Source organism: Scyliorhinus canicula, chromosome 16 (assembly GCF_902713615.1).
Source record: "Scyliorhinus canicula chromosome 16, sScyCan1.1, whole genome shotgun sequence".
NCBI classification, from domain to species: Eukaryota; Metazoa; Chordata; class Chondrichthyes; order Carcharhiniformes; family Scyliorhinidae; genus Scyliorhinus; species Scyliorhinus canicula.
The window spans coordinates 115,992,876-116,020,029 of record NC_052161.1 but is presented as its reverse complement, the minus strand read 5'-3'; the positions used below and the strand labels follow the sequence as shown (position 1 = coordinate 116,020,029).

The 27,154-nt window shown below is 44.4% G+C and overlaps 1 protein-coding gene across 1 annotated transcript in view; it reads left to right on the top strand.

Annotated features, from left to right (window-relative positions):
• Positions 1-19,217, top strand: part of szrd1 (SUZ RNA binding domain containing 1) — a 40,888-nt gene extending 21,671 nt beyond the window's left edge. Inside the window, exons 3-4 of the mRNA XM_038773256.1 lie at positions 5,168-5,416; positions 16,890-19,217. Coding sequence (XP_038629184.1) covers positions 5,168-5,416; positions 16,890-16,992 — 352 coding nt within the window. The 3' untranslated portion in view covers positions 16,993-19,217. The remainder of the gene's footprint in view (positions 1-5,167; positions 5,417-16,889) is intronic.
• Positions 19,218-27,154: the final 7,937 nt, after the last annotated feature.

Genomic DNA, 27,154 nt, shown 5'->3' with positions numbered 1-27,154 from the left:
GACCCATACTACACCGGATCCTTGTCCTTCTTTCGCAAGAGCGAGATGGAGGTCTGCTCCATTGTTTGCGGCAAGGCACCCCTAACCGTCGCGCCCTCAACCATTCTCACCATCAGCGGCACCAGCCTATCCTTAAATATCACCTACCCTGAAACCTCCCCCATGCAATTAAACCCCACATATTCCTCAATCACCTCCCTACCTTGTCACAGAAGCTCCAATCTGCCAGTGACCCCACATTCACTGGATTGAAGCAAATTGCTGGAATCTGAAACCAAAAGAGAAAATTCTGGAAAATCTCAGCAGGACTGACAGCATCTGTAGGGAGAGATGAGAGCTAACATTTTGAGTCCAGATGACCCTGTGCCAAAATCCCACACCCACTCTCCATCCCGTCCTCTGGGCTGCCCCCTTCTCCAAAACCATTTCCATCCAATGTGGAGCGTGATCAGAGATCACAATTGTTGAGTACTCCGACCTCTTAACTCCGGCCAACAGAGCCTTTCCCACCACAAAAGAGTGAATCCTCAAACACCTTGTGAACCAGGGAGAAAAGCGAATACTCAATCCCTTCGGTGTAGAAATCTCCACTCCCCCACCTCTGTCATGAGCCCAGCCAGCTCCCCCCCACACACTAACATCCAGATGTGGGACGGCACCCAATGCTCTCTTCATGAACCCCGCATAATCCCAATTGGGGCCATATATGCTCACCAGCGCCACCAACCTCCCCTCCAACACACCCTTCGCTATCATGTGCCTAACCCCCTGATCAAACGCCACTGTCTCCATCTGAAACCTCACACTCTTGCTCACCAAGATTGCGCCGCCCCCGAGTCCTACTCTCGAACCCCGAATGAAACACCTGATTCCTTCAACTGTCCTTAAGCCTGATCCTTCACCCTCAAATGGGTCTCCTGCAGCATCACTGCATCAACTTTTAAACTGAAGTGCACAAAAACACTCAGTCTCATCACCGGTCCCCCAACCCCATCGGGTTCCATGTCACTATTCTGATCGGGGTTCTCACCCTTCCTGCCATCACCTGCCCATCCGGCCAGGCCCTCCCCATCCTTTTGTCATCGTCGACACCCCATCCCAGCATCACCCATCCAGTTTCTCTTGCAGACACCTCATCCAGTATCGTCACCCCCACACACACACACACACACTCCCGTTCACTAGCCAACCTACGTTTGCCAGTGCAAGAACAATACGAAATGCACCCATAAGGAAAAAATGAAAACTAAAGCCCAAAATACATGTACACAACCCCCATTCAAGAAATAGAAAAGCAAAACCTCAATCAAATAGAAAACCCTCCAGAAGAAAAACATCCCCATCCCCATCAACCAAGTCCAATTCCCAACTCTTACCTCAGTCCCAGTAGTTCAGATTTAATGAACGCTTCCACCATCTTGAAATAAAAATCCCTCGAATTGTGAGTCACACTCAACTTCGCTGGGTAGACCATTCCAAATCTCACTCCGCAGCTATACAATGCTGCCTTCACCCGTCCAAAGGCTGCCTGCCTTCTCGCCAGTTCCACTGTCAGGTCTTAGTATGTACGTATACCAACCCCTTCCCACCTCACCTCTCGTCTCTGCTTCACCAGCACAAAACCCTCTCCTTCACTTGGTAACTGTGAAAGCAGACTGTAATCACCCTTGGTGGCTCATTCTCGCTTTAGGCCCTGTCCAACTATAGCAGGAGGGTTCTTTCCCCCCCCCAATCAACTCCACAAATATCTTTACAAAGTACTCAGGCCCTCCACCCCCTCAGGCAGACCCACAGATTCTCAGCTTTGCCTCCTCGACTTGTTCTCGCGCTCCCCTCCACCTTGTCTCTGAGTCCTTTGTTGGCCTCCGCCACCCTCCGCACCTCCTGGTTGCTGTGTTTTAGCAATGCCTCCTCCACCCCCTTCAACTTCTCTCCTTGCTCCTGCACCTCGACTGACGTCTTCATCATCATCACCTTTACCGGGGCAATTGCCTCCTCCACCCACTCTTTCATCGCAATCGTCATCTCCCTTCGAAGCACCTCCATGTGCTTGGAAAACAGCCTCCCGAACTCCACCAACATCACCGTGGTCAGAATCTCCACCATGAGAGGGCAGCACGGTGGCGCAGTGGTTAGCATTGCTGCCTCACGGCGCCAGGGTCCCAGGTTCAATCCTGGCTCTGGGTTACTCTCTGTGTGAAGGTTGCACATTCTCCCCGTCTTTCCGTGGGTTTTGCCCCCACGACCCAAAGATGTGTCGGGTAGGTGGATTGGCCATGCTATATTGCCCCTTAATTGGAAAAAATTAATTGGGTACTCTAAATTTGTTTTTAAAAAAGAGTTTCCACCGTGAGGGGAGCGGCCCCACCCATTGAACTTGCACCCGCCATCTTCCTGCAGGACTCTCAACCTCACTCGATGCAGACTTTCACTCACCCACCCTCTTCCTTCTTTCCAGCACCCTTCTTCTGGGTCTTCAACATTCATGTCTTCAGCATGGTGGTTAGCATAAATGCTTCACAGCTCCAGGGTCCCAGGTTCGATTCCCGGCTGGGTCACTGTCTGTGTGGAGTCTGCACGTCCTCCCCGTGTGTGCGTGGGTTTCCTCCGGGTGCTCCGGTTTCCTCCCACAGTCCAAAGATGTGCGGGTTAGGTGGATTGGCCATGCTAAATTGCCCATAGTGTCCTAATAGGGTAGGGTTAGGGGGGGGGGTTATTGGGTTACGGGTATAGGGTGGTTACGTGGGTTTGAGTAGGGTGATCATGGCTCGGCACAACATCGAGGGCCGAAGGGCCTATTCTGTGCTGTACTGTTCTATGTTCTAATTCTCGGCCTCCTATGACTTCCCATACTAACTCATTCACATACTACCCCTGAAACCGAGCATAAAAGTCCAAAAACCAGATCTCTAGCAGGAGCCACCTAATGTGTGACCTTTATCTGCATGTTACCACCACAAGTCCCAGATCTGCTATGAACGAGTGCTTTTCAAGCTCGTCTGTTCAGAGGATAGCTTTCCAATATTGACAAGATTTCTGTTCCCACTTCCAAATGATGTCGAAAAGAAAATAGTTCTGTACAACTGCAGGTAATTATTATTGATACATAGGAACATAAAGTACATAAAGAAATCTGACAGATGGACATATATCTGATTGAAAATGTATTCTAGGAATGGGACAGGAGACTCAGTTGGACTTGGCTCTTTGGGGGGGGGGGGGGGGGGTGCGGTGCAGCGCAGGGACGTGGGGAGAGAGGGAACAACCTGCTTAGTTTTGTTGTTATACCTGTTCATGAACAATGACGTTTTGCTTAGCTGCTGGAGGGTTTAGCAAAGTATGAATTTCCAGTAACTCTAGAGGTGGGAGGATTGGGCAGAGAAATTGAAGGAAAAGATGACGAGATCATGTGTCCAAGGATCTGGAATGCTTTGTGCTGAAAGTGTTCACGTAAATGCTATGCCATGCCATGACCTGAGGTTGGTAACTCTTGCACTTTTGGAGTAGAAGTGTACAACTGCAAGTGAGTCACTGAATGGGGCCACCAAATAAGGATAGTGACCTAAATAGAATGTTATGTATTACTGATCAGTGCAGTTATTTGCACTCTATATTCGTCCATCGATCAAATATATCTTGAATGATAGAAGAACCAGAATGCCAGTAATACAAGATAAATTAAAAATCCAAGAGCAATTAAAAGCATGTTGGGATTCTGCAGCACAAAGAGAAATTAAACTTTGATCTCACCCCATGTTTACAAAATGGTGCTTGTGCATTGAATCCAAAAAACATTATTTCCGTTCTATGGCATGAAATTTTGCGGTGTGGCAGCCTGTCCTTTATTTCATTTTATTTATTTATTTTTAATTTAGAGTACCCAAATCCCATGTCCAATCCACCTACCCTGCACATTTTTGGTTGTGAGGGTGAAACTCTCAGAAACGGGGAGAATGTGCAAATTCCAAGTCCTGTCCTTTATAATAGTGTATTGTCCATCTCATCCTGAATTGCAAGGTAAAATCTGTTTGTTCCCTAGTAGAAAACTATTTTTCATCATAAACGTTTTACCAAAAGTCTGTAACCAGTTGCAACAAGTGATTGATCGCTTTTGATTCCACTCCCTTCCTCTATCTCTGCTGCCGTACATTTAATGACTGCTACCGACAAATGATTGCTGCCGACAATTGAGATAATTACTTTAGATCACATGGTTTTGGGTGGGGAGTGTATTTTCTAAGATTCACAAGCTGTGTCCGTTTAATGGGACAGGCTGCATGGAGCAGAGCATCGTTCCCTGTCCGTCATTGTTTGTAATAGTGAAAATTAACAAATGCCAGTAATCAAGGTTCACGGTGTATTAAATGTGGTCTGGAAGCTGCCATTTCACTTCGACTTTGGGAAGTCACAACAGAAAGATTACGTTGCAGTACTAGATGGCTGGCTCAGCGTAGACCTTCTGAATCTGTGCGTCAAGTGAGCTGTTGAAGAGGCCTGCCTATTTTGTTATGGAAGTTTTAAAAATAAATCAGTCCCCTTTGTCAGCGTAGCCTGCCAAGAAGGGTGCCACACACGCTTGTGAAAAGCCAGCAGTGCACTACGCCCTCCCTTTATGAATGAAAATGAAATGAAAATCACTTATTGCACCAAGTAGGCTTCAATGAAGTTACTGTGAAAAGTCCCTAGTCGCCACATTCCGGCGCCTGTTCGGGAGGCTGGTATGTGAATTGAACCGTGCTGCTGGCCTGCCTTGGTCTGCTTTAAAAGTCAGCGATTTAGCCCAGTGTGCTAAACCAGCCCTGTATAAATGAAAATCGCTTATTGTCACAAGTAGGCTTCAAATGAAGTTACTGTGAAAAGCCCCTAGTCGCCACATTCCAGCGCCTGTTCAGAAAGGCTGGTACAGGAATTGAACCGTGCTGCTGGCCTGCCTTGGTCTGCTTTCAAAGTCAGCGATTTAGCCGTGTGCTAAACCAGCCGAGTTTTTACTTTACGACTCTGAGGTACACTCCCATTTTTCCTCAGCACATTCTTGTTCAAGTTCTGCCATAATCCCTTCCTGATCAGGTGTCCAGTTGGATGCTGTCGCATGATTTTGTGTTTGGCACAGCATTTGGGGAGAATGGCATTCCAGAAAGTCTGTCATAATGTTTTTGTATTTAAACAGGAAATCAAAGCTGCCGCCTAAACTTCCCATCGTCATACAGGATGATCTCCATCCAACACCCTGCACCCCACAGATTCGCATTTTGAAAAGACCGACGAGTAACGGAGTGGTCAGCACACCGAACTCTGCGACAAGACCACCTCCACAGGTCAAGTCACTCGCCCAGAGAGAGGCAGAATACGCAGAAGCACGGAAACGTATCCTGGGGAGTGCAAGTCCTGAAGAAGAAGATAAAACTAATACAGAAAGGTAAATGACAGGACAAAGGATTGGACTACCATCGTTATATTATGTTCCTTTACAGTAACTGACTCCAGTTGAGAGTAGCAGCCATTTAGTCATTCACCGGGTATGGGTTTACCAATTTCGCACTAAACTGTACCTACTGTAATTGATTCAGTGGCAATTGTTGGTGATAGGATATCTCATTTACACCTCCTCCAGACCATCTTTTTTTTCCATTTAATTGTCCCATCATCTCCTCTTAGCTTGCACCATCATCTCTTTTGACATTTAATATCCTCTGCCTTCCACTCCATCACGATTTTGTTCTCCCTGCCCTTGTACTTAAAAGCAGTTACAACTCTTGATATTTGCCAGTTCTCTTTTTAAAACATTTTAGAGTGCCCAATTCTTTTTCCAATTAAGGGGCAGTTTTGCATGGCCAGTTAACCTACCCTGCACGTCATTTTGGGTCGTGGGGGTGAGACACGAGGAGAATGTGCAAACTCCGCACGGACAGTGACCCGAGGCCGGGATTGAACCCGGGTCCTCTGCGCCGTGAGGCAGCAGTGCTAACCACTCTACCACCATGCTCACCGTTTGCAGTTCTGAGAGAAGGTTGAGACTTTAACTCAAATCTTGTGCTCGTCCATGCACTGTCCGCAAATGCTACCTGATACAGAGTTGTTCTCAATATTTTTTTTTTCCAAAATGTTTTTATTAAGCCTGTCATTGAAGAAATTCCATCTCCGGGCAAACCCCTCCACAGACAGTCTCAAGGCGAACTTGATTGTTTCCACCTAAGGAATTCCGCGAGGTTGCTCACTCACATCCCTGGGTTCGGCATCCCTCCATCCCAACAAGATCTGGCTGCGGCCTGTCAAAGAGGCAAAGGCCAAAATGCAGCGCCTCTCGCCCCCTGGGCTCCCGGGACTTCCGACACTCCAGAAATTGCTACTTCTGGACTCTGGACCATCTTCAATACCTCCGACATCACATCAGCGAATCCCCGCCAGAATCCCTCCAGCTTCGGACGGGCCCAAAACATGTGGACATGATTTGTGCCGCCGCGGCCCCCCTCCCCCCGGTGCACCGCCCACACCTATCCTCCACTCCCTCAAAAAACTTGCTCATTCTGGCCACCGTCATATGTACCTAGTGAACTACTTTAAATTGAATGAAGCTAAGCCTAGGACACAGAGGATGCACTCGCCCTCCTCCGAGACCCCTCCCAAAACCCAGCCTCCAGCACCCTCCCCAGCTCTTCCTCCCTCTTCCGCTTAACGTCTTCTATCGGGGAGCCCTCCCAGTCCATTAATTCTTTATAAATCTCTGACACCCTGCCCTCAGCAACCCCTGTTTTCAACACTACCTTGTCCTGCATCCCTGGGGGCGGCAGCTCCGGACAGGACGGCACCTGTTTCCTCACATAGTCCCAAACCTGTAATTACCAGAACCTATTCCCGCTGGGCAGTTCATACTCCTCGAACAACCCCTCCAAGCTCAAAAAGATGTCCTGCACAAACAGGCTCCCAATCCGCTCAGTTCCCGCCTGCCAAACAAACAGCCTGGAGCGGGAGCTGCCAAATGCGCGACCACTCACACCATGGCCACCACTGGAACGTTCCCAATATTTTCTGTTCTTATTTCAGATTTCCAGTTTCTGCAGTGCCTTTCTTTTTTTTATTGTTAGCTAATCCATTGTCTTGCCTCATACTTCCTACAAATATTCATATTTTCAATTTATTTTAAAATATTTTTAACACTTTATCATCTTTTCATAAAGCAGGCATCACATGCTCGGCTCAAAAAAACATAATAATGGGAGGGAAAGTAACCTGGTTGACTGTTGAATCGAAGGAATGCTTTTCGGGGAGAGCCTTCCCACATGGTCAGACGTAACAAAAATGTTATGGCAAAGACCCTGTATATAGTTAGTCAGTTAGTTGGTGAGGTCTGCAGAGAGGTAGACTGGCAGGTCTCCTTTAAGAAGATAACTTTTATGTATTCTAGATTTGTTCCAAATATACAATTGGAAGTTTTTTTGAAATTTAAAGTACGCAATTCTTTTTTTCCAATTAAGGGGCAATTTAGCGTGTTCATTCCACCTATTCTGCACATAGGTGAGACCCACACAGACACTGGTAGAATATGCAAACTCTACACAGACAGTGACCCGGGGCCAGGATCGAACCTGGGTCCTCGGCACCGTGAGGCAGCAGTGCTAAGCACTGCACCACTGTGCTGTCCTAAATATACAATTGCATGATTTGTATACTGGATAGTCTTTGTATCTGAACCCAAGGCCACCAATGGGAGTGACCAGTGCCACTGAAACGTAGGATAAGTGAAACTTGTAATTTCTGAAGGAAAGTGTACTTACCTGAATACTGAACGTAAACAGAATTAGATCTGCCTGTAATGCTGTATAGTCAAACAGCCTGCCAGTACCTGTGGTTCTACTCATTCCCAGATATTTGAATCCTGGCAGTAATTTCTGACCAGTTTATTGTACATAAATGACCCAATTTAGAAACAAACAGATCTCTGAAGGTTGCCACTCCAGTGGATAGAGCCATGAAGAAGGCCTATAGTACAGTGTGTTAGCGTTTATTAACAGGGGGCTTGAGTTTAAGAGCCGTGGGGTTATGCTGCAACTGTACATGACTCTGGTGAGACCACATTTGGAGTATTGTGTGCAGTTCTGGTCACCTCACTATCGGAAGGATGTGGAAGCATTGGAAAGGGTGCAAAGGAGATGTACCAGGATGCTGCCTGGTTTGGAGGATAGGTCTTAGGAAAGGTTCAGGGAGCTAGGGCTTTTCTCTTTGGAGCGGAGGAGGATGAAAGGTGACTTAATAGAGGTTTATAAGATGGTGAGGGGGATAGATAGAGTGGACGTTCATAGACTATTTCCTCAGGTGGATGAAGCTGTTACAAGGAGGCATAACAATAAGGTTCAGAGTGGGAGATATAGGAGGGATGTCCGAGGTAGGTTATTTACTCGGAGACTGGTTAGGGTGTGGAATGGACTGCCTGCTGTGATAGTGGAGTCGGACACTTTAGGAACTTTCAAGCGGTTATTAGATAGGCACATGGAGCACACCAGAATGACAGGGAGTGGGATAGCTTGATCTTGGTTTCGGACAAGCTTGGCACAACATCGAGGGGCGATGGGCCTGTTCTGTGCTGTACTGTTCTATGATGCCACTTGTCCCATCTCTCAAAAGTAACTCAGTAGGGAACCGTTTCTATCCGTTTTAGCCAATGGAACCAATAAAGGTCCCAACAAAGAAACTGAGCAGTGGAATTCAATTTCCAATGGAAGGATTTATTACTTTAAATAACCTGTTGCTTCATTATTCAAGAAGACATCCCAGCTCTGAGACCTATCTAACCCTGGCCAGTACTGCTGAACTTGACTGCAGAGGTAGATTTTAATTCATTTTTGGCAGTCACATTTTGAAGATGTTGATTGAGACAAACTTGAACCACCCTTGCCTTTTTATTTTACTTTATAAATTTTGAGTACCCAATTCTCTCTCTCCTCTCCCCCCCCCCCCCCCCCCCCCCCCCCCCCCCAAAATTAAGGGGCAATTTAGCGTGGCCAATCCACCTACTCTGCACATCTTTGGGTTGTGGGTTGAGACTCGCGCAGACACAGAGAGACTCACGGGGACTCGGGGCCGGGATCGAGCCCAGGTCCTCAGCGTCATGAGGTGGCAATGCTATCCCCTGCGCCACCTTGCTGCCCCAGGATCCTTGCTTCGAAGTGGCAAATTTCATCCACACAATAGGATTTTGCTGAAGTTTCATGTTGCTTCAATAAATGCATTTCTCCGCGGATTGAAACCATGGATAAATATCCTAGTGTGACTGCAAGGGGCACACTCTAGCAAATTTCTTTTAAGTTTTATTAGTTTGCGAAATCTTTCTTCATCACTATCTTTGTGTTAATTACCTGATTTCAAAGCTTTCTAATGGACCAGTTCCAACAGGTTAATTTAACAGGTTCATGTTTTGTGTAAATAATTAAGCTGGGGAAAGATTACAAGAGACAAGTTGTCTGGGAGGTTTAAGACATAAAAGGAAAGAGGTGTTGGGTTTGTGCATTTAAAAAAAAATTTTAAATACCCAATTCATTTTTTTTCCTATTAAGGGACAATATAGCTTGGCCAATCCACCTACCCTGCACATCTTTGAGTTGTGGGGGTGATACCCACACAGACATGGTGAGAATGTGCAAACTCCAGCACGGTAGCATGGTGGTTAGCATAAATGCTTCACAGCTCCAGGGTCCCAGGTTCGATTCCCGGCTGTGTGGAGTCTGCACGTCCTCCCCGTGTGTGCGTGGGTTTCCTCCGGGTGCTCCGGTTTCCTCCCACAGTCCAAAGATGTGCGGGTTAGGTGGATTGGCCATGCTAAATTGCCCGTAGTGTCCTAAAAAGTAAGGTTAAGAGGGAGAGGGGGGGGTTGTTGGGTTACGGGTATAGGGTGGATACGTGGGTTTGAGTAGGATGATCATTGCTCGGCACAACATCGAGGGCCGAAGGGCCTGTTCTGTGCTGTACTGTTCTATGTTCCACAGAGACAGTGACCCAGGGCCAGGATCGAACCCGGGTCCTCGGCGCCATGATGTTGCCTTGGTTTGTGAATTTTTAATCAGATATTATAAGAACATGAAAACTAGGAGCAGGAGTAGGTCATCTGGCCCTTCGAGCCTGCTCAATGAGATCATGGCTGATCTTTTGTGGACTCGGCTGCACAATAACCCTTTATTTCTTTATTCCTCAAAAAACTATCTCTCTTTATCTTTAAAACATTTAATGAAGGAGCCTCAATTGCTTCACTGGGCAGGGAATTCCATAGATTCACAACCCTTTGGGTGAAGACGTTCCTCCTAAGCTCAGTCCTAAATCTACTTCCCCTTATTTTGAGGCTATGCCCCCTAGTTCTGCTTTCACCCGCCAGTGGAAACAACCTCCCCACATATATCCTATCTATTCCCTTCATAATTTTATGTTTCTATAAGAACCCCCCGCATCCTTCTAAATTCCAACGAGTACAGTTGGTGGGTTTCTGGAGCAAGTAAATAGGCTGGATCTAACATTTGCAATTTTTGATAAGTTGAGTTCTTTTGAAAATCAAAGTTAAGCCAGAGGTATCGATAAGCATTTTGCAATCTACACTACTTCCATGAGTAAACAGAAGAGAGTATATTATATTTTTGTTGCCCTGAAAGCAGAAATACATTTGAAACATGAAAAATGTTATCTTTGGAAAAATGTGAGTTTGAGGTATGAGAACAATGAGATGAAAGGGAGGAACGGTATTTTCGAGTTACGGTGGAGAGCTTATTTGTTGGTTGTGCAGGTGTTGCTCGTTTTGCTAAGTGTGCTTTACACTTAATTGGCTCTGTTTTATAACCTTGCTCTAGAGTCGCCAGGTATCTTTATGATACCACCACGAGGTTCAAGTTCAAGTGCTGATCAATAACTCAATACACCAGTTAGTAAGGTTCAAATCCAAACACATTTATTATATACACAGTCAATCGCTACTCATGCATAAAATACTACAGAACTAGACTATTTCTACCACTACAGGCCAATACTTATCTTTGGAAAAGGAACCCACTGGGTCAGGGAACAATGGCCTCTCGTTCGATCCTGTGGCTGCAGGCTTCCAGCTGGTGTGGACTAAGGGTTAGGAGCGCCTATCTCGTAGCGTGCGTTGACTGGACACTTACTTGTTGGTGCAGCTGCTAGGCAGGTCTCTGTCAAGGGTTGTTTCGAGCTGCTGGGAGACCCTGCCAAGAAGACCGAATTGAACTTGGGAACTTTAATTTATAGTCCCCAGGGGCTTCGCGCCCTTTTGGACGGACCCCGTACCTGGTTCCAATTGATTGGACCATGTTCCAATCGATTGGTTTGATTTCCCCAATACTGGGGCCGATCCCTGATTGCTGGGAGGTTCCTAAGCGTCCGTTGGCTTCTTTTGTGTTGGCTCCTGCTGGCGCCGAGGAGTCTGGCTTTGCCTTGACTATCTTAACTGTTGCTATTGTTCCCGGGGATCGCTCATCAATATGCAGATGGTCGTCAGTTTCAGTGCTGTCTGCTTTTCTGCGAGTCTAATATACAGGAACCTTGGCATTCTGCTTCCTTCCCTGTACCTGTCCATTTTTCCCTGCGTTCTTAGCGAATCTCCATTTTAAAGTCGGTAAGTGGCCAACCCAGGTGGCTACACAGGGAAGATCTGGAAGCAGCTCTGGGCCGGGAGAAGTAAGTTACATCATCCACCCAGTCAAACCAGAAAAGTCCTGGGTTGCAAAAAAAGCAGACTTGTTTCTGAAGGTTTCCTGGTTTTCCACAGCAGTAAGAGTTGGAGACGTCATGTGGTATACCTTATTCAAGTGGTGGCAGCTTTGCCTTGGGTAATTTTATTTTTTAAATTTAGATTACCCAATTATTTTTTTCAATTCGGGGGCAATTTAGCGTGGCCAATCCATCTAACCAGCACATCTTTGGGTTATGGGGGTGAAACCCAGGCAGACATGGGGAGAATGTGCAAACTCCACACAGACAGTGACCCAGAGCCGGGATTCAAACCTGGGTCCTCAATGCTGTAGTCCCAGTGCTAACCACTGCACCACCGTGCTACCCTACCGTGGGTAATTATATTGGATTTTTCACCACCAGTCAGCTCTCCCCCTCAAAGGGGAAAGCAGCCTATGGTCATCTGGGACTATGGCGACTTTACCGTACCTTTACCATTATACTGAATTTTTATAGTTAAACTTAAGGGAGTCTGGTCTGCGAGGTGTTTACTTGTGGGTCCGACCAAGTAGGGAGTCTTTTGGGGACCTCCTAAGGAGAGATTAAAGCATTGGGCTTCTACTCACTGGAGTTTAGAAGGATGAGGGGAACTGATTGAGGTACATAAAATACTAAAAGGGAGAGTCCATGGTGTTATGGATAAGATACTGGCATGGATAGAGGATTGGCTGATTGGCAGAAGGCAGTGGGGGGATAAAGGGGTATTTTTCAGGATGACAGCCAGTGACTACAACCATTATTATCTAAAGCACAAGGGCAGCAGATACATGGAAACACCACCTCTTGGACGTTAGCCTCCAAGCCCCTCACCACCCTGACTTGGAAATATATCACTGTCACTGGGTCAAAATCTTGGAACTTCCTCCCTAACAGCACTGTGGGTGTACCTACACCGAGGGACTGCAGTGGTTCAAGAAGGCAGTCCAGGATCTTCTCGAGGGCAATTAAAGATGGGCAATAAATGCTGGCTAGCCAGTGACATCCACCTGTATTTCATGAATTAATTTTTACAAGTAGCTGTAACCCCGGGTGAATTGTTTGCTATAGACACTCCCATGGCAAGAGCCCATGATACATTTGGCTAATTTGCACCTATCACAGGCAATCACTACTCCATCTTTATATCCTGATGCTTTATTGGTCAGAAATGGGATACCAGTTGTGTTGGGTAGAAGATCCTCATGTTGATAGAACCAGTCAGTTTGTAAAGTTGTGAATTTTTTCTTTATAAAACACCTATACCAGAGTGTACTGCTTACAAATGGAAAATGGCTAAATTATAAAGTAAATGCACTTGCGTTATTTGCTTGCTTACAGAAAATCTATGCCATATTGAAAGTTGTTCTTCTAAGCTTAATATATATTTAAATGGGCAGCAATTGGACAGGATGTTGTCTATTTTCAACCAGACTAAAACCAAACTTGTGTGTTGCTAGATTAGAATTGTTTTGTATGTAGGGAGCACCATGTCTCAATGAATAAGACCCTTCAAGATGGTGCTATGATACTGGAAGAGACCCCTAATAAATATTAGGAAACTGGATGAGAAACCCCAACAATGTTTCAATTTTTAAACTGAGGAAAGGGTACTTCACCCGTTCCCAGGAATGACTCCACTAACAAATAAGGATTGTTGTATAGAAACAACATATAAGGAAAGTAGGAAGGAGCTTAAGCAAGGGGTCAGGAGGGCTAGAAGGGGTCGCGAAAAGTCATTGGCAAATAGGGTTAAGGAAAATACCAAGGCTTTTTACACGTACATAAAAAGCAAGAAGGTAGCCAGGGAAAGGGTTGGCCCACTGAAGGATAGGCAAGGGAATCTATGTGTGGAGCCAGAGGAAATGGGCGAGGTACTAAATGAATACTTTGCATCAGTATTCACCAAAGAGAAGGAATTGGTGGATGTTGAGTCTAGAGAAGGGTGTGTAGATAGCCTGGGTCACATTGAGATCCAAAAAGGCGAGGTGTTGGGCGTCTTGAAAAATATTACGGTAGATAAGTCCCCAGGGCCTGATGGGATCTACCCCAGAATACTGAAGGAGGCTAGAGAGGAAATTGCTGAGGCCTTGACAAAAATCTTTGGATCCTCACTGTCTTCAGGTGATGTCATGGAGGACTGGAGAATAGCCAATGTTGTCCCTTTGTTTAAGAAGGGTAGCAAGGATAATCCAGGGAACTACAGGCCGGTGAGCCTTACGTCAGTGGTAGGAAAATTACTGGAGAGAATTCTTTGAGACAGGATCTACTCCCATTTGGAAGCAAATGGACGTATTAGTGAGAGGCAGCATGGTTTTGTGAAGGGGAGGGCGTGTCTCACTAACTTAATAAGAGGTCACAAAGATGATTGATGCAGGTAGGGCAGTGGATATTGTCTATATGGACTTCAGTAAGGCCTTTGACAAGGTCCCTCATGGTAGACTGGTACAAAAGGTGAAGTCACACTCGATCAGGGGTGAGCTGGCAAGGTGGATACAGAACTGGCTAGGTCATAGGCAGAGAGTAGCAATGGAAGGGTGCTTTTCTAATTGGAGGGCTGTGACTAGTGGTGTTCCGCAGGGATCAGTGGTGGGACCTTTGCTGTTCGTAGTATATATAAATGATTTGGAGGAAAATATAACGGGTCTGATTAATAAGTTTGCAGACGGCACAAAGGTTGATGGAATTGCAGATAGCGATGAGGACTGTCAGAGGATACAGCAGGATTTAGATTGTTTGGAAACTTGAGCGGAGAGATGGCAGATGGAGTTTAATCCGGACAAATGTGAGGTAATGCATTTTGGAAGGTCTAATGCAGGTAGGGAATATCCAGTGAATGGTAGAACCCTCGAGAGTATTGAAAGTCAGAGAGATCTAGGTGTACAGGTGCACAGGTCACTGAAAGGGGCAACACAAGGTAGTCAAGAAGGCATACGGCATGCTTGCCTTCATTGGCCGGGGCATAAGTATAAGAATTGGCAAGTCATGTTGCAGTTGTATAGAACCTTAGTTCGGCCACACTTGGAGTATAGTGTTCAATTCTGGTCGCCACTACCAGAAGGATGTGGAGGCTTTAGAGAGGATACAGGAGAGATTTACCAGGATGTTGCCTGGTATGGAGGGCATTAGCTACGAGGAACGGTTAAATAAACTCGGTTTGTTCTCACTGGAGCGATGGAGGTTGACGGGCGATCTGATAGAGGTCTACAAAATTATGAGGGGCATAGACAGAATGGATAGTCAGAGGCTTTTCCCCAGGGCAGAGGGGTCAATTACTCGGGGGCATAGGTTTAAGGTGCGAGGGGCAAGGTTTAGAGTAGATGTACGAGGCAAGTTTTTTTACACAAAGGGTAGTGGATGCCTGGTACTCTCTGCCGGAGGAGGTGGTGGAAGCAGGGGTGATAGTGACATTTAAGGGGCATCTTGACAAATACATGAATAGGATGGGAATAGAGGGATACGGACCCAGGAAGTGTAGAAGATTGTAGTTTAGTCGGGCAGCATGGTCGGCACGGGCTTGGAGGGCCGAAGGGCCTGTTCCTGTGCTGTACTTTTCTTTGTTCTTTGTATTATTAGCAGATGATTAACCTCATTAACATCCAAGGAAAAAGCGGCTTTTTGCAAAGTTCAAAAAAAATAAATTGAGTACCCAATTATTATTATTTTTTTCCAATAAGGGGCACAGGGGCACCTACCCTGCACATCTTTTGCGTTGTGGGAGTGAGATCCACGGGAGAATGTGCAAACTCCACACGGACAGTGACCCAGGACCGGGATCAAACCTGAGATCTCGGCGCCGTGAGATAGCGGTGCTAACCAGTGCACCACCGTGCCGTCGAAAAAGCAGCTTATTGATTAATAGTTAAACCGTTCGGAAAAAATACAGGTCTTTGAGCTTACTTTCCCATCTACTTCTAAAATTTCAATTAAGCAAAATCCACAATCAGGCCAAATGCCCCTTATTAGTACAGTTAACACTTCGTGGCTTACAGATTTATTCACAAAGTCCTTGGAGTGAAGCTTTTAGAAGTCAGCCAGAGAAACGCAACTTTTCTCAGAACCTTAAAAGTGAAACTAAGGATAGAACCAGCCTCTCCCATGAGTGACATGACAGCTTGTCTAGCTGTTAACCCCTTAATTATGGGTTTAGCAGACATATAACCTGGATACCTTAACCTAAGTCCTTTTAACAACATTATTGCAACAGACATGTAATACAATATAAAAATTTCCTACATTCATCACAATGGATATATTTGTATTTATCCTTTTACACCATCTTGTTAGCTAAAAGTGTTTTGTAATAATCAAGTTACAGCTTGCACCCCTTCCTCTAGCTGTTTTCTGTTTTGGTGTTTGCCATTTTGGGCACAAATGAAAAACTTTTGTTTGCTCTGAATACACATTGCTCATATTCCAGTTTTCATGTCTGCTTCAGGAGGTTGGCTCATGTTCCATCAAAAGTGCCTCCTTTTTAAGATTGCCTTCTCTTTCACTGTGGCGTATTAAAGCAAATATTTTCCTGTTCCATGAAAATGAAACTCCTTGGGGGTGCTTGTCGATTGAGAGAAAGAAGAATCATGTGTCTTTCAACCCACCTAGATATCTGAGTTTGAACGATGAAGCCAGTGGCATGCCATCTGGACAGCTGTGGGCCAAGTGCTGGAACATGGTATTAGAATAGATAGGTGTGTGATAGCCGGTGCAGACATGATCGGCTGAAGAGCCTCTTTCTGTGCTCCACGACTCTGGCTCCGGTACCTGCCTTGGGTCACTGTCTGTGTAGGTTTCTTGCAGGCACTCCGGTTTCCTCCCACAAGTCCCAAAAGACGTGCTGTTAGGTGAATTGGACATTCTGAATTGTCCTTCTGTGTACCCGAACAGGTGCCGGAGTGTTAATGTAGGCCTACTTGTGACAATAATAATAATAAAGAAAAACTTCACGTTGAACACTTCATATTTTTTGTATATTATGCATTGCTATCACACTTGGGTGTACAGAATCGTACTTATTTGTGAACAGAACATACTTGAAGCATTCCAGGACATAGCAGCGTCTAACCCTCAATAATTTTGGGATAAATGCCATCTTGTAAATATCTGTAACAATATGCATGATTAAGAACTTGACATTCTCAACACTAGCTCAGTACTGGTTCCAGCAAAAGCTAATTGTCTTTATTTTTCAGGCCGACCAGAATCACCCAGTCAGAGGAGATCAGGCAGCAGAGTTGTGCAATTCGACAGCCCCATGGCCCTGATGGTACACCAGGCTTCAAACAGCGCAGATAAACGTGGGCCAGCGAGTGCGCTTTGTAAAACAGAACTCTCCAGGACCGAGCGTGCAGTGTTGGACAGAGAGAACGGACTCAAGCAGAGGACCTGATCTGCTTCTCTTGCACTGTGATCCCCCTTTGCTCCGCCCACTGTGACTTTTCTCCTTGCGCACTGTGACCCCTGCTCCACCCACTGTGGTTGGCACACTGCTGTGAGCTCTCCAAGGAAACCGTGAAGGGGAGGTTTCTTGCAATCAGACTGGCCAAGAATACATTGTGTGCCATTTCTAACTAGAAATTTGCTCCAGCAATAATACTGTTTAAGAATGTTTGATAGTTTATCTTTTAATTTCAGAAAAGAGTTTGACTATGTATTAGTGATGGATGCTGTTTGTCCTTTTTCAGCCCACACTTCACAGGATTGTTTTGGTTTCTTCCCACCTGTCCCAATGCCATGAGATAGCCCTTCAAGGGTAATTATCTTACTAAGCGAAGAACGTCAAAATATCCATCAGAAATGCACCCATTTTAAGTTTGGCTCATCTTTAGCTATTTATTGTAGGCTGTATTTAAAATAAATGTTTTCAAAACATCTTATCTGGAGAAAGATGCCAAAAACATGAAATGATCCACAGGAATGTGGTGCCCATACTTGGGCTATTTGGCACAGCAAGCCAAGGGGCGCACAGCGGTTGTGTTCAGTAGTGCAAGTGGTCTGTTGTACAACCAATTCCTGTCCTCCCATCCATAGGAAGCGAGCAGGTCCGTTGGTTACCGGAGAATTAGTTGAGGCGGGAGCGCTGTGGGGTAGGAAAAGAGAGAAGCTCAAAAAGTGGCCGTGAATGTTGCGGTATCTCATCCACCTGAATGTGGTTAGCTGCATTGGCCAAATCCCAGCTGACCACCAGGATTTTATTTTTTATATCAAAAACTAATACGGTGGTGGGATTTTTTTTTTTAAATGGCGTACTAGGGTAGCACTTAGGTGCTAGCTGCATAATGCTGTGGTCCCGTGATCTTATTCCAGCACTGCCTTATGCTCAAATTCACCAGCTATGCTTTGTGCATGATGGTATAAACTGCAGGATAAGTATAACTTGCAGTGGTAGAAAATCTCTTTGTAAAAGAGGATGTTTCGGCAAAGGCCATGTCTGTAGTTAATGCTGCTCCCATTGTGGGTCAGTACAGAGCAGTATTGCTCTCCGAAACTGGGAAGGTTTTCAACATGTTCTATTTGGAACTTTTCCAGTTTTACAAAGGGGAGAAGTTAGAGGAAGAGAGAAGGACAAGAAATGTAATTTTTTTTTTAAATAAAAAGGGAAATAAAATGGTTCCAATGAAATTATATGTTGCTTCGAGAAGGTGAAAGGTTTGAGGCTAAGTGGTGGAGCCTGAGATTTTGGTACAGTTTTTTGTCTCCCTTCTGATGGTTGTGTGCATTCTGTGCCCTGCTGTCTGTCACAAAAGCGAGGTTTTCCAGTTACTGCCCATCACTAGTACATACTCTTAGTACTTTTCAAGGCAATGCCTTTGTTTTCTAGAATCTCAAAAAAAAACTGTTTCTAGGTCCATCTAATGTTAAAAAGGGCATGGATGTAATTTCTTTTTGTGTGGCTCACACATGAATCATCTGTCTTGTGCTTGCGCAAATGCGCATGTGTTTGTGTACGTGTGTGTTCTGTATATGTGTCTGCCTGCGAACAAAATATTGCTTCTGTGTGGGGAGGATGGGGTGGAGTGTAGTTTAATTAATGAAGATTGGTGAATTTCAATCAGTGCTTTTTTGGGGGGGGGGGGGGGAGAAAATAATATTAGCCGCCTCACTCCTGTACAGCTGCTAGCACAGCCTCTCCATACACCAGCCATCAAATTATTTGTCTGGGGCATAAAACATGACTGAATTGATTTGTACTGCGGTTGATTGGGTTTCAAATGCTGTCCATGGTCATGATGATAAACTGTAAAATGTCAGGCCCTGGAAGATTTTTTAACTTTTATATTGAATAATATTCAAAGTGCTTCCCCAGCAATTGTTAATGTCATCTTTTATTTTCCTGCATATCTTGTCCCCAGGTTTGGGTTGTCAGTTGGTGAGTTATTTTCGCACTACCTAGCATTTCACTTGGTCAGTGGACTGACACAACCTGATCTCTGGTGTTTATGAACTTGGCACAACTGGAACAATTGCCTCAGACTCTTCAGAATATACTTGTTCTGTAAACAATAAAACAGCTGACTCACTGCTGGTTCTTTGGGTTAATATGCTGCGTGATGTGGTGTATGTACCACCAGGAAGGTCGTGGTTTTAATCTAATCTCAAATCAGCCAGCCAGTGGTGGCTCTTACAAGTGACCTCTGTGCTCTGGGAGGGTGGGGGGGTGGGGGGGGGGGGGGGGGGGGGAAATCTAGGCAGATTTTTCATTCTATGTAGTTATTCAGCAATTATTAAGAATGGGCAGAGGCTCAGTTTTAGTCCTGCTGCTTTTCCTTTTTGATTCCCCTCATTTCTCCCTACTCCAATCAAATAACCTACCGATGCACATTGTTCAGCTCGCACACTTGGATGAGGTACTGTCTGTGGAACTGTACCCAAGCCCGAGTTAAATGCCTTCAGGAGAGGGAAGGTGGAGGTGGAAAATCTGAGGTAATCACTGGATTGGGGGATTTATATTTCTACAAAGGCAAAAGTATAAGTATTTATGGACCTAAAGCACAGTTGGGTTAATCAAGCAAGTAATTGTTTTGTTTCCCAGCCAGAATTACAATCAGGCAACTATTTTTTTTTAATCAAGCTTTTTTTTTCCTCTTGCAGTTAGTGATTTCAAAGCCCTTGTATCTAATGGTAAGCCAAATGGCAATAGTTTACAAATAGAGCAAACTTGTAGATTACAGCTGAAAGCTAGCACTGGCATAAATTGTGCAGCATTTTGGGGCCTGTTGGGCTTGAGAGTCATTGTCAAGGAGGAAATGTGTTTGAAACACTGGTATTGTAGTGAAATAAAGTAGCAGTGTCAAAACTAGCCTTGTGAACAGGACTGTGGAATAGTTGCCAATTTGCCCTGTTCAGTTTGGACTGGATGAATTAAAACGTGCTTGAAGAACATTGTACACCCTTTCCATTATTCAACAAAAGATAAATAGCCACAGGTACCGAATTTGGTATACTAAATAAAATCCGGATCAACTTGGCATAATGGTAGCGGGCAATGAATGGCTGAAGACCAGTTTCAGCTCCATAATAGATTAGTGTTGGTTGTGGATGGGATGCAGAAAAAAAGCTGGGAGTGTGTTGGGGAAATGGCATGTTCAGTAAAGCTAAATAAGACTTTTGATTATACAGAGATGGGAATCTTGTTACCGTTGTCTGCATGTTAGAAAGTCTTTGTCAAAGTGCTGAATGAAACTCATTTTAATGAAATAAGTCTGCACAAAGATTGTCCTGCTATGCAAAATTATTTACATTTTGATTTCTGCTAATCCAGAGACTACAGAATGATGGTGCTGCCTCCCCTCAATAGGGCTATTAACTATCCCTTGCCCTTCTACCTTTTTCAGACAGCTTTGCTGAGATCAGGCTTTTATTAAGTTTGCAATTGCCGCATACCTGTACATGATAGAGTTGCCAACTTGTAGTACCATGCAGAATTTCAGGAATCTTTAGGAAAGAGTATATAAAAATCAGTGACGTGAACAATTTACGGCAATATTGATGGTGATTGGAGCATAGTATGGTCGCTGGGCTGGTTTGTAATCCTATTTGGCTGGTTTGACAGCTAGTGGATAAAGGATAAATATCGAGCAATAATGATAAATGAGTAAGGGGTCAGTTTTCAGATACTGATCTCTAATGTAAGCTGTCATTTCAGTGCACCTGTTCACTGCCACAGATATCATTAAAAAAAACATGAAATTATTGCAGAGGTGCAAAAATGGTCCAGTTACTTTGCAAACCTTGTGACAAAATCCAGTTCCGTTGTGAGATCACCAAGTGCTCTGAACTGTGTTCCAGACCTTTCGGAGTCGTGGGGCCTTTTTATTAATGCATCTTAATGAGGGCCACTTTCATTACTGAATAAGCTGAATTTTATCTTTGGCCATGTCCAATTACTGGATTTTCTGACCAGTTATTTGGAGATTGCGCTTTATGCATTTTCTTTTGTGTAACAGCAAGCTAGTTACCTTCATCTTAATTCCCATTGCAATTTACTTTAATCACCAACAGCCAGATATTGCTGATATACCAGCACTCTCAACAAACTTGACTTTACTCTGGAAGTAGTTGGTTCAAGAGTTTCTTTCTTTTCTAGGAAACTGGCAAGCTCAGAAGTAAATTTAGCAAAATGGCAAAACAAAGTGAACGGGGATGTTGAAATTTGTGCTCAAAGTTGATTTAAAGGTTATTTATATAGCATCTAAAGACAACTTGCATCTGAATTGTGTGAAATGGGTGTTAGCAGAAAACCGCTTTGCTTCAGTGGTTATAATGGAATGTGATATGTGTGGAATTTGTAAACTAGTGAAAATGCTTGGGGTTCTTCAATAATGTCATGAGGGACACTAAATGTCCTTCTGTGATTATCGTTGACATTACAGATGCTTGAACAATACAGTGATTGTAAGTGACAGGTATATTACTTGGAAGTTACTTTTAAAGAACGTTAAAACTCCTTGGTTACATTGCACCTTTTCACCTGCTTCCAAGTATCTCGGGAATTTTTGAAAACAAAATCACATTGCCCTTTTTCTATTGTATGGTAGAATGTAACTTGAAGCAATGAGTTGCCATGTTTTCTGGGGAAGATGTAGGTGTACCTAATTTAAATATAAAATGGCATTGATATCCCTTTTCACTGCCCTCCTGCCCCCAAAACCAATGTTAGACTCTAATCAGAAGGTTGGGCCTATACAGCCAGTTGACTTTTTGAACTGAATTATGAATTGTGCTTTGACGTACCTTTTTTTAATTCTACAGAGAATGCTGTAGACTGAAATTTGGATTTGTACAGAATTGGCTGTCAGTATTAATATTGCTACTGGGCTACTACATAAAAAGTGCATGGCAAAATGGCTAACGAGAACCACACCACCCCTTAACTGAAATGGGTCTATCGGATGATTATTGAATGTAAAGATGATTTGTAGACCATTTTCAAATGTCCTGGTTATCACTGGCAGATGGTCATGTAGATAGTAGCTTCTCCACTCTTCTGTTTGATAGGTTCAGTTTGTAAGCAATAATAATGGGTCATGATTTCCATTACACTGTAGTTTGCATATCTTGCTGCATGGAGAAATCAGCCTAGTATCGGAGACATTGAATTGTTGGACCCATGACGTGGATTCCCGTGTTATCTGAACTCTGACACATGCCACTCATATGCAATCTGTCGGAGCAAATGGGAACTTACCAGGAAGCCTCTCATCAATCAAGTAAACATCCTGGGGAACAATTTGAGGTGTTGCATAGAATGTGCTTTTTGCCCAAGTATGAACTATGTACTCCTGACTTGGCAGGGGACAGAAAGGGAAATGGAGGTGGGGTGGGGGAGACAGAAAAACAAACTGAAAACATTTACCAACTAGTCAGATATATTAGCATAGATCACTGAGCAATTCTAGAGTTACGTAGAGAGGCTTGACTTATGTACAAAATCGCTTTTGTGCACAGTTCATTCTGGTTTATATTATTGGCTTAGCGCAATCAGTGTCTGGTCTTAACTTGAGAGTAACTTGAATGTTCTAAATCTGTCTCTTTAAACAAAGGTTTCCCTGATGTATGGTGGTTCTTTAAAGTTGAGTGTGTAGGCCAGCAAAAGGACAAAGGATGTATGTCAAGCCTGTTACATTCACAAATTACATTTAAGCTTGTTGCTATGCTTGTATAATGAGGATTATGCTGGGAGTATGCAGCTTTAATGCTATCAATGCAGTTTATTTTTTCATAACTTTAGCAAAATATCACCCTTCTGTCAGCACTGATTTCCCCCCCCCCCCCCCCCCTCCCCTCAAATTCCCCTTTGAAGATTTCCAAGTAGGTCCAGCTGCTACACCTGGGAACATGACACATCTTAAGAGTTGCCCTGATTCAAGAGGAAGAGTTAGGAACCAGGCTTGGTTTGCATGGATTTGTGGTTTGATTATTAAGTTTGCACCTTAGTTATAAATGCAGACACAGTTATTTTTTGTTTATGTGAAAGCTGCAACAGACCTGACCTTTATATATAGATTTTTACAAAAAAAAATGCTGTCCATTCATTTGGACTTTTTTGAATGTTTTATTGTCTTGGTGAGTCCATGTGGATGGTTATGCTACACACTTGCGGTTGCAAATCAGTACTTTGAAAAGATGCTGTCTTTGCACTTCAGTGAGACAATGTTGTATATTGCAGGAGTGGTAGGAACTTCACGTGGATCTTGAGATTTATTTAACCTCAATTTATTTCATAAACTACAGTATCGTTTGGGACTTCTTAAAGGGCATATTCTCTTTGGGGGGGGAAAAATGCGTTGTTTATTTGGGCATATGATGCAAAGATATTTTGAGGTCGCTCATCTGTGACCTTGTTCCAACAAAAAAAAAATGCTCATCTCATTAAATGAAATGCACAATTGGTCAGTCAACATCTGAAAGAAAGTAAATGTTTCAAGTGGTATGCTTGATCAGAATGGCCATTCTCTGTCACCAAACAAAGACAGTTTCTTGGAGTACTTCATGAAAAAACTGCCCCTATTTAAGCTTGCATAATGCTTTGTGAAATTGTCCATCAGGTTCTTGCATGCTGTTGCACTCAGTCGATGAAAGTGGCATACGCTTGTGTGCCGTATGGTTAACGATGTAAACAATTGCTAGATACCAGTCACACAATCTAAAGTAAATTCATGCTTTGAATGTGTTGACCAGCAGGTTACTGTCGGGTAAGATGTCTATCACTGTATTTTGTCTTTATTTACTGACAATGTAACGTTTGTAGGATTCAGTGTTAACAGCTGCTGTTTGGTTGAATTTATTATAGTCCTTTCCATTTGCATGAAGGCTGGGAAAGATGTGCAAATATTGTTTTTAATTGCCTGTTTAACATCTTTATCAACAAACAGATGCTCTTGCTACTGTCCTTTTATAATTTTATATTTTATCCTGCAAAATCACCTGGATCTCTTGAAGCAGCATTTTCTTAGTGTTCAGCAAAGGAAAGTTCTGGTCTGTGAGTGCTGGACATAATCTGTACAACTTCTGTTTATAACTGACTGGCAAAGTTAACTATATTTTGAGTAAAATTTTATAAGTTTAGCCTCAACAGTTTGGCCTGATTTTTGGTGTGTTTTGCTCTTTGTCTTATCTGAGGTAGACTTCTTAAAGTAAATCTTGTAATTTCTTTTTAAATTTGAAGTGCCCAATTTTTTTTCCAATTAAGGGGCAATTTAGCGTGGCCAATCCACCTACCCTGCACATATTTGGGTTGTGGGGGTGAGACGCACGCAGATATGGGGAAGATGTGCAAACTCCACACGGACAGTAACCCAGGTCCTTGATGTTGTGAGGAGGCCACTGCGCCACCGTGCAGCCCTAGTTCTTAAAGTCAATCATCAAAGTTCTCTGATTCCAGTATATTTTTCTGTGACAGTAGAACAGTGTGAGAGATTTCATAAGGAAGCCAAGGCTGTAGGAATAGGAAAAGTACATTTAACTTGTTAGGCTCTTTCTCTCATATTTTAGACCTTCAGAATAATTCAATCATTTAATTTCCTTCCTTGGTTTAAAGCCTTTATAGGTTCAATTCTTATCAGGTCTGATGCAGTTGAATGAAAAGGGAATAAACATGAACTCTGAACACTTTATTTTTCTGTTGATGGGTCGGTCTGAAATGGTAGCTTGTCTTTTTGATGCTGAAAACATTTCGAGCATTCTCTATTTGATATCCAGCATTTCCACTTCAACTGTGCGTTGCCGTGTCTGAATTCAGTGGAGTACTTGGTCTGCATCCCAAATACTATTTGCAAAAGGAGAAAAAAAAGAATTGAAAATGGAAAGCACCTACGAAGAATTGAAGAGGAAAACGCAAGCCGTGGAGAAATGAGCAAAGGTCCAGCCACTACCACAAGGAAGATCGTTACCAGTGAGCGTAGTTATAATGTGTTCAGCTGTTGTGCTTGGATGCATTTGGCAGGAAAGAAAAATGAGATGTGCCTCATTTTGTCATTTCCATATATGTGCTTTTGGAACCTGTTTTCTGAATTTTTTTCCAAACTCTTGCCCCCCCCCAAACATCTCTCTGAGTTCAATGCTCTCCCCATTCCTTTTTGAGTAAGATCTATTCCCAGGTGTCAATAATGTAGCAACACAACAGTTCTCAATTTAAGTAGCAGCTTTTAATTATAAGAATCTTTATTGTCACAAGTAGGCTTACATTAACACTGCAATAAAGTTACTGTGGGAGGAAACCGGAGCACCCAGAGGAAACCCACACAGGGAGAATGTGCAGACTACACAGACAGTAACCCAAGCTGGGAACTGAACCTGGCACCCTGGTACTGTGAAGCAACAGTACAAACCATTGTAAAAAGTCCAAGGTACTTCGTAGCAATAGTCAAACAAAAATTTACTCCAGCTCAGAGCTATTAGGACAGGTAATATGTTTTCAAGGAGTGTTTTAAAGGAGGGAGAGGTGAAAGGGGTTCAGGAAGAACGTCTAGAGCTTTCAGGCCTAAGTAATCCGTTCTGTGGGAAATGCACAATGTATCTAGTAGCATCTACCTGCTTGGCATGGTATAAAGCCGTAACATTGGGTGGAATTTTATCTTTATTTTTGATGAGGTCTCAACTTGGGTGGGAAAAGTGTTGTGCAGTCCACTCTTGCTCCAAATATTTTTGCTCATATGACATGATGACACATTGGCACTTACCTTTTTGATGTGTTCATTTATTTTCAACTTTGCAGTAATTGTAAAATATTCACTTTCGCTGTAGCAATTTTCTGCCCTGATCAATAGGATGCGATTGCAAGCATTTTACCAGTAGATGGTGGAGCATGTCATTATTAGCATAGTACTGTACTGACTAGTACTTGTTGTTTGAGTTAGTGTGGCCCACCAGCAGAAAAATCTCGGCTGACACTGGGGAGTGCTGCACTACTGAAGGTGCCATCTTTTGGATTAGATGTTAAACTAAAGCCGGTAGGGTGGGGGCCGGGGTGGAGGGTGATCTGGGGGCCGGGGTGGAGGGGGCTCCACTGGGCTCTATGTGAGGGGGAGGGGCTCCCACTGGGCTCTATGGGAGGGGGCTCCCACTAGGCTCTATGGGAGGGCGGGGGCCCTCCCACTGGGCTCTCTGGGAGGGGGGGTGCTCCCACTGGGCTCTATGGGAGGGGGGGGGTGCTCCCACTGGGCTCTATGGAAGGGGGGGGGGGGGCGCTCCCACTGGGCTCTATGGGAGGGGGGGGCGCTCCCACTGGGCTCTATGGGAGGGGGGGGGCGCTCCCACTGGGCTCTATGGGGGGGGGGGGCGCTCCCACTGGGCTCTATGGGAGGGGGGGGCGCTCCCACTGGGCTCTATGGGAGGGGGGGGGCGCTCCCACTGGGCTCTATGGGAGGGGGGGCACCCACTGGGCTCTATGGGGGGGGGGCTCCCACTGGGCTCTATAGGAGGGGGGGTGGGGCTCCCACTGGGCTCTCTGGGAGGGGGCTCCCACTGGGCTCTATGGGAGGGGAGGGGAGAGGGGGCGGGGGGCTCCCACTGGGCTCTATGGGGGGCTCCCACTGGGCTCTATGGGGGGCCTGCTCTCAGGTGGCCATTGGGTGTTATTACATGAATGTTCGTCTGTTACAGATTTCATGCTTGGTAATTTTAATTTGGTGGGCTTTAATGTGTAATTGGACAGTACTTGTGCACAAATCACATAGTGTGTCTGAGGTGTATATCCACCTCCAGTAAAACATTTAAACAGATGCTGTGTTTCCTTAATTTTTCAGGGGAAGCGACGTTAATTTTCTTATACTCAAATCCTCCACCTTATAGTTGAACTTGAAGAAAGTTCTGTACTATTGCTCTGTGGGTGTTGAAATTGTTGATGGTCGAATTTTTAAAAAATCCGCATCTGTTATTTATTGTGAGGTTATCTTGCTCCTGTTGATGTAGCTCTACTACATCTCTTATAACCTGAGATAGATCAATTTCCTAATGT